The sequence below is a fragment of the Quercus suber genome, unplaced genomic scaffold (assembly GCF_002906115.3).
Source record: "Quercus suber isolate HL8 unplaced genomic scaffold, Cork oak 2.0 scaffold_1062, whole genome shotgun sequence".
NCBI classification, from domain to species: Eukaryota; Viridiplantae; Streptophyta; class Magnoliopsida; order Fagales; family Fagaceae; genus Quercus; species Quercus suber.
The window spans coordinates 100,635-108,390 of NW_027070470.1; the positions used below are offsets into that span (position 1 = coordinate 100,635).

The 7,756-nt window shown below is 37.9% G+C and overlaps 1 protein-coding gene across 1 annotated transcript; it reads right to left on the minus strand.

The window, feature by feature from the left end:
• Positions 1-2,983: 2,983 nt before the first annotated feature.
• Positions 2,984-7,037, minus strand: LOC111988462 (transketolase, chloroplastic). Its single transcript, XM_024020265.2, has 7 exons — positions 6,395-7,037; positions 6,040-6,130; positions 5,843-5,948; positions 5,458-5,740; positions 4,807-4,955; positions 4,569-4,722; positions 2,984-4,245 (listed from the first exon to the last, which is right to left on the minus strand). The coding sequence occupies exons 1-7, from the start codon at positions 6,911-6,913 to the stop codon at positions 3,286-3,288; spliced, it is 2,262 nt and encodes a 753-aa protein (XP_023876033.1). The 5' UTR covers positions 6,914-7,037; the 3' UTR covers positions 2,984-3,285.
• Between the last annotated feature and the right edge of the window lie 719 nt (positions 7,038-7,756).

Consider the following 7,756-nt stretch of genomic DNA (forward strand, 5'->3'; position numbering starts at 1 on the left):
GGGGGGGGGGTGGGGGGTTGTGGTGTTGTGGGTTAGCTGGATCTTCTCAAAACATAAAATCTTGAGTTAGAATGAATTTCCAATTTCAAGGCAAGGAAAGCTTGCCAATGGCATGCTAGCATACAATCATTGATACCATTGCTTCGGCTTTGTTACTGACTTACTCTCAAAAAAAAAAAAAAGAAGAAGAAAAGAAATTATTCTCTCACTTTACATGATGTATGTGAATTTTGAACCTTTAAATGCTAGGCAAAACACCATGAATGCTTTCAATTTTCATGGCTTGCCGCTAGCATCTTCCTTTTATTCACCCCCCCTCCCCCCCCTTCTTATTAATATGTACAGTTAAATTTGAAAATTTTATAAAGGATTGTTTTTCGTTGCTACCATGATCATGGGCAAGCATTTCTTCACTACCTTAATGAGTAGCTACAAACCTACTCTTTCATATCATAAGTTCATAATCTGCTAATCAAGAATTTATGCCTTCTGGTTGGTGGTTGTGGTTTGAACTTATACATAACATAATCTCGAAAAATCTGAATTTGTTACTTTTGTCTAATGCTATCGCTTCCAGAACTGGAAATAACTGCATGAACAAATAAAAAACAGGTAAAAGCAAAAGACTGGAAAGGTAAGAACAATAGGTAGGTCCAAAGTGTAAAATATTAGAATGTATGAAAGTTTGTTAGAGCTTAAATGTGTTGAGGTGTCAATTTGACGGTGAAGATTCTCATTCTAAAGCTGTCTTAATTTAATGGTAGGATTAAACCTGATAGACTTGTGTCTTCAATAGAAGTGCAAGCAAGTACGTTGCATATTTCCTGTGGAAAGAGACCTGGCCTCATATTAATTTCCTCGAGTCTTTTAATTGAAGCTAGTAGTATTACCTTAAATTGTAAATTGTAATGCGTTAAAGAAACAAGAACTAATAGTCCTTTTTTTTAGAGGGAAAATAATCAAACTAAAAGCTGAAAGATTGAAAACCCACAGGCAAGTTCATGCGAAGTGTTAATTGAAGCACAGCAAAAATTTGATTCACAAAGTCACAGCCCATTTTAAATGCAAATAGAACCTCTTGCCCATTCTAAAGACACCACAATTCAAATTGTTTGGTCTGCCTATTGATCAGTCCATTATAACTATAAAAGCATCAATATAGAAGGTGACCACTGGCCTACCACAGCACCTACAGTCAAGTGCAATGAAAAAAATTAGAGGTAAATTATGTATTTCGTCCTTATCCTATTTACTATATTTTAATTTAATCTCTAACTTTTTAATGGTGTTAATTTGATCCCTAACTTTTTAATATTGTGTCAATTTAGTCATTGCTATTATCATTTAGATGAAAATTGATGACATGTCTAATGGCAAAAAAAAAAAAAAAAAGTTTCTGTTGATGTAACAATAAACTAAAATTTTATTTTAGCCATTTGTTATGGCAGCAATTTTCATCCAAAATATAACTTAAGGACTAAATTTACACGACACTGAAGATTAGGGATCAAATTAACACAATTGAAAGGTTATGAACCAAATTGAAATGTGGTATAAAAAAATAGGGACTAAATATGTAGTTTATCCAAAAATTATTTTTCATTTGCTATTGGAGCTATATATAAATCTCTAATAAAAAAATTCTCCTAAAACATTAGCTTTTTAAGTTTTTATTATTCCCACATCATTATTTTATTGATTCATATCATACCATCAGGAATTTGTATTAAAAATCACATTTTTATTTGCTATTGTCAACTAAAACATCTGTGAGCTCCCATTAAGTAGATAGTCAAGTCAGCTATAGATCTAACCAATATTTATCTAACCCCACAGCCTGCCCGTCAAGGATATTCATTGCTTACAGCTTACATACTAAAGAACTCAAAGAGTCTTATTTTATATTTGTGTACAATGGCCATGAATCTCAGATCAAGAAACCATTTAAAATTATTGCCGACGTTTGTTGGTACCTAAATTTGTGAAGATGAAAAACCCGTTCCCTAGTATAGAACATGTTGACCCAACTATATTTGTGCGTCCAACACTATTGGCTATTGGGAGCATTTGTCAAATTCATTAGAGATGTCCACTTAGTATATACTTTTATACCAAAAACAGAATCACCAAATTGTTCTTAATCTAAAAAATTATACATGACACAAAATTGTTTAGTCCCACACGAAGAAAGATATTTTAGTACCCAAAAATGAGCCACATATAACCCCTTCCCAACTATGCACTCACACAAAGTGGTAGAGAATATGCTTTACATGCTGAATATGCTCAAATCCTCTTTAAAACGTCTATATATTATATATATCAAATTTGTAAAGTGGGTCCCATTTTCACCAGCAAAAGTGACCGTTAATCTCAGGGGTAGCGAGTGAGTTTTATTACCAACCTATACATTTGCAGGAACTTTTGGTGGTAGAAGAAGACAATATGGATAGGTAAGCCGATGACAGGAGCTTCAACAACCACAAACTTATCATTGGGTCAATATCTTCCCTTCCCTGCAAACAAAGTGGACCCTCAAAACGCAAAAGTTGGGCAATACTCCAAAATTAACTAGGCTAAGCTTCATTCACTTCCTAACTTATTATTGGGTCCCATCCCAATGGAGGAAGGGAAATGGATAAACCTACTTTTCTTGAATGGCTTGAAACAATTATCCATCCACAATTTGATACACAAACTTTTTTTTTTTTTGGTGGGGACAAAACCTCATTTCAACCACCCATCCATTTGTGTTTTGTTTGTCCAATCCGATCAACTTTGAAGGAATTCAAGATGATTTCTTTTTTTCTTTTCTTTTTTTGGAGGTGGGAAATTAAACAAACATAAAGGGCTACCAAATTTGATATGTTCATTCGAGATAAACAATTTAAACTGTCATAAGAACCAAAAACCATTTCAAATATTCATAAAGATGATCCAATTTCTCCAAAAGCTAAAAAAACTATTAATGAAGACAGTGACGGAGGCTTATGAAGTATGAAGAAGCTCGTTAAAATCAACCACATAAAATTACAAAACTCAAGACATGTCCAAGAGTTGTTACAAAGTCATGAAAATTCAATAAACCCTACTCTCTCTTTGATCTATATGCTCCACTGGGGAATCATAACAACAGAAGAAAATTTAATCTTGCCTTTTTATTGTAGTAGAAGAGACCGTGTTGCAAAACAGATCTCTAGGGAATGGTTTCCTCATTGTAATTCCCAACCCAAACCCAATTGCCGAATGGCAAGTTTTTGTGACAGACAGACGAACAAACCAAGCCTAAGAAAGTTCCTTAGCTGCTGCAATAACAGCCTCAGCAGTAAGACCAAACTCCTTGTATATTTTCCCTGCTGGAGCACTTGCGCCAAACCGGTCAATACCTATCGCCTTACCTTTGCTTCCAACAAGTTTCTCCCACCCAAATGTTGATCCAGCCTCGATGCTAACCCTAGCTGACACAGCTGCTGGCAAAACACTTTCCTTGTAGGCATCTGATTGCTCATCAAAGAGTTCCCAAGAGATGAACGAGACAACTCTAACAGCCTTGCCTTCCTTTCTTAGTTCCTCTGCAGCTTGAGCAGCAATTTCCAATTCAGAACCAGTTCCAATCAAAATAACATCTGGCTTGTTACCAGAAGAATTGTCTGAAATAATGTAGCCTCCCTTTTCAACTCCTTCGATGGAAGTTCCAGGAAGTTGTTTCAGCTTTTGCCGAGAAAGGGCAAGGATAGAGGGTCTCTTCCTGTTAAGAACTGCAACCTTGTATGCTCCAGCAGTCTCATTTCCATCAGCTGGGCGGAGCATCAATATGTTGGGCATTGCCCGGAAACTTGCAATGTGCTCTATTGGCTGATGGGTTGGGCCATCTTCTCCAAGCCCAATTGAATCATGGGTCATAACGTAGATAACTCCGGCTTCAGATAAGGCAGAAATCCTGATAGCTGCTCTCATGTAGTCGGTGAAAACAAAAAAAGTAGCACAGTATGGAATCAGACCAGGGCTGTGAAGGGCAATGCCATTGCAAATGGCTCCCATGCCATGCTCTCTAACACCAAACCTAACATTGCGCTCTTCTGGGGTGTCCTTTTGGAAGTCCCCAAACATTTTCAGCAATGTCATGTTGGAAGATGCAAGATCCGCACTACCACCTAGGAAACCAGGGAGAACTTTTGCTAGTGCATTAAGGCATTGCTGAGACAGATTTCTGGTGGCATCAGCTGGGCTCTCTGGAGTGTATGTCTGGAAATAGCAATAAAATAAAACCATATGAGATCTATATATTTCATATCTAAAACTTAATGGTAAAAAGAGGCTTTTCTACATGACAGCCAGGTGGTTTTGCTAGACTCTTCAAGAGTTGTATGCCCAACATCGAGGACAATGTAGGGATTGAAAGAAAAAAGATAGAAAAAAAAGGTTTAATTGTGTAGTCAAATGTTGTTTAGAGTAGTTTCCAGAGGTACATTCATGCTCATTATAGAATAGCTTAAATGCAGCATAAGCAAGCAAGCAAACATTCAAAGGTCAATCAAGAGCAACTAATTTGCTCAAAAGCTACTCACAGGAAGGGCTTTCTCCCAGCCAACAGGTAGTTCACCATTAGCAATAGACTTGAGCTCTGCAGCCTCCTCCTTGTACTTCTTCTCATATTCAGCAAACTTGGCATTCCATTCAGCTTCAAGAGCAGAACCCTTGGGGACATGGCGACTCCAATGCCTGGGAAAGGCCAAACAATTGTTCAATATAAAATCAATCTTAGTAGCAACACAAATAATGATACCCAATTATACGTGTCCTCACTTTTTAACATCCTCTGGCACATGGAAAGGCTCAAATGGCCATCCAAGGTTCTTCCTAGTGGCATCGACTTCCTTGGCACCCAGAGCACTTCCATGTACACTGTATGAGTTTGCCTTGTTTGGAGACCCAAAACCAATGGTTGTAGTCACCTGCAAAAATGTAAATGAAAGACTTAGTCATAACATGAAGCCAGAGTACACCAATCCCAAATACTTGAGGATGTTCTTGGGAGGAACTTAAATAAAGAATAACTTCATTATATCACTAGAGTGACTTATAGATTGCTAAATTCAGAAGTATATCTTTTAAAGGAAAAGAAAGGGCGTGCATGAGGCAACACATCCTGTCTCAAACTTCCACAAATATCCTCTTAGCATCTGCTATTATAAATCCGCACCATCTTTGACTAAGTTTTAAAAAGTGTAGTTGGTTGAAATTATTAATGAAACATTAAACTTATTCCAACTTTTAAATATAATAAATCAATACATAGCCATATGTCTAACAATCACCTCTCCCAAAACCCACAGAAGTGGGAGCTTTATGTATTGGGTATAATCTTTATAGCCATATGTCAAGCAAGAATCATTTACGTTCTATACCAAACACCTAAGTCTAACATAAGAATCTACATATCAATAAACATCTAACCTTGATCAAAGTGGGCTTGTCTGTCACAGCCTTTGCTTCCTTAATAGCGGCACGAATTTCATCATAGCCAGTGTTTCCATTCTTCACCCAAATAACGTGCCACCCAAGACCCTCAAAACGTTTGTCAACACTCTCGGTGAATGCAATCTCGGTGTCACCATCAATAGAAATGTGGTTATCATCATAGAAAGCAATCAACTTCCCAAGCCCCCAGTGTCCGGCAAGTGAACAGACTTCATTTGAAATCCCCTCCATTTGACAACCATCTCCCAATATAACATACCTACACCAACCAAAAACCCAACACCTCTAAATCAAACAACATTAAGGCACAGTAAATTAAGTGGCTACAAGATCTAATAGATAGTGAATTAATCATTATTACGTGTAATGATCAACGATCTCACTGTCGGGCTTGTTGTAACGAGCTGCCAAGTGTTTCTCAGCAAGAGCCAAACCAACAGCATTGGCAATACCCTGCCCAAGAGGACCTGCATATAATTAAAAACTATAAGCATCTAAAAGTCAATTTAATTAACAAAAAAAAAAACCTTAACCAAGACAAAGGTTTATAGTTATAACCAGTTGTGACTTCAACACCAGGTGTCTCAAAATTCTCAGGGTGTCCAGGGGTCTTGCTTCCCCACTGTCTGAAACTCTTCAAATCTTCTTCCTGATTATCACATCAAAATTAAATAAATAACAACTAACTAACAACAGGTTATTTGCTAAATTTGAGATCCAAAAATAAAATTAGTTTTGGGTTTTTCAAAAAAAAAAACATATTTGTATCTGGTAAAGTCTTTTGTTGTCGGGCCAGGTTAGTTAAATGGTAGTGGTACCAACCTTTAGTAACTAACTAATTTATTCATGAGAGAGTGCTAAAATGACAAATGAAAAGCGAGAAAGAAAAGACAGTCCAATGAGGAGGGCACACCTGGACGCTGTCGTAGCCAGCGAGGTGAAGAAGAGCGTACTGTAGCATACAACCGTGACCCGCGGAGAGGACGAAGCGGTCACGGTTGAACCAGTACGGGTTCTTCGGGTTGTACCTCATGACCTCGTCGTACAACACGTGCCCCATCGGGGCGCAGCCCATGGGCAGACCCGGGTGACCCGAATTCGCCTTCTCCACGGCGTCGATCGCGAGGAACCGGATCGTGTTGATCGACTTCTCCACTAATGCGGTGTCGGCGGCCTGGTCCACCGCGGTCTCGACTGAAACGGCCTTGACTACGCCGGGTCGGGTACGGGCCGGGCAGGGCAGGGAAGCGCTTCGGCGGTTGGCGGCGCGGCGGGAGGAGGAGATGAGCGGAATGGTGGAGGAGGAGGATTTGAGGCCGGTGAAAGTGGAGAGGGAGACGCGGTCGGTGGAGGATTGGGTGGAGGCGTGGTGGAGAGAGGTGGCGCGGGCTAAGAGAGCCTGGGATAGGGTTAGAGATGTAGAGGAAGCCATGGCTCAACCTCGAAGAACAGAGAGAAAATTTTCAGAGAGAGACGGAGAGGGTGGTGCTAATGATGGAGAGTCCGAGGTGTGTGGTGATTTATGCTATCTCATCTAACATGTCATGGAAAAAAAAAAAATGATGTGATGAAAGTTAGAGAGAGCTGACCGTTAGATTGAGTTGGAAAAATAATCGCAGCCATTGACTGTAGGTAGGAAATGCCTGCCTTTCATTTTATTTTGTTGGGTTTAGCCTGTGTTTGGATTGCATTGAAAATGAAAGATTTTTGCGTCTGGCATGTTTTGTATGGCCTCATGTACTGTTTATGAAATTTGTAAATACGAATTTCAACAATTTTTTTTTTAAATTGAATTTTATAGTACTATTTACCTATTTAAAAATTATTTTACTATAGTATTTTCAGTTTTCATCAAAATAATAATATCCAAACAGACCCTTAACGTTGAAAGTTTAAACTTGGGGTTGGTGTGTTTTGAAAAATGAAAAAGAAAAAAGAAAAAAAACTTTGGTGAAAGCTCAATACTTTTATTTAATAAAATGAAAAAGTAATTAAAAAAAGTCAAATGAATATCAGATCAAGACACTAATTAATTTTTGGTGTAAGTGAATAGAGCTCTTTTATTCAAGGACAACAATATCAGGTGCTGCGTCCACAATATTTTTACAACAAATTTTAATTATTAGGTTGTTATAGGTTTTTAATTTGAATTTACAACTGAAATTACTTTGCTGCCTACTAGTAACAGCAAGTAATAACCTGTCACATAAAATTTATTGTAAAAATATTGTGGACATAGCATTTCTCTAAATTTTACCAACTGAATTTACTAGAA

Excerpts from the sequence above, each read along its gene's own strand:
- LOC111988462 (XM_024020265.2), bottom strand. The coding sequence starts at position 6,913 with ATGGCTTCCTCTACATCTCTAACCCTATCCCAGGCTCTCTTAGCCCGC. Across the intron at positions 5,949-6,039 it reads TGGTGTTGAAGTCACAACTG|GTCCTCTTGGGCAGGGTATT; the intron begins GTTATAACTATA and ends AATTATATGCAG. Across the intron at positions 4,246-4,568 it reads GCTGGGAGAAAGCCCTTCCT|ACATACACTCCAGAGAGCCC; the intron begins GTGAGTAGCTTT and ends TGCTATTTCCAG.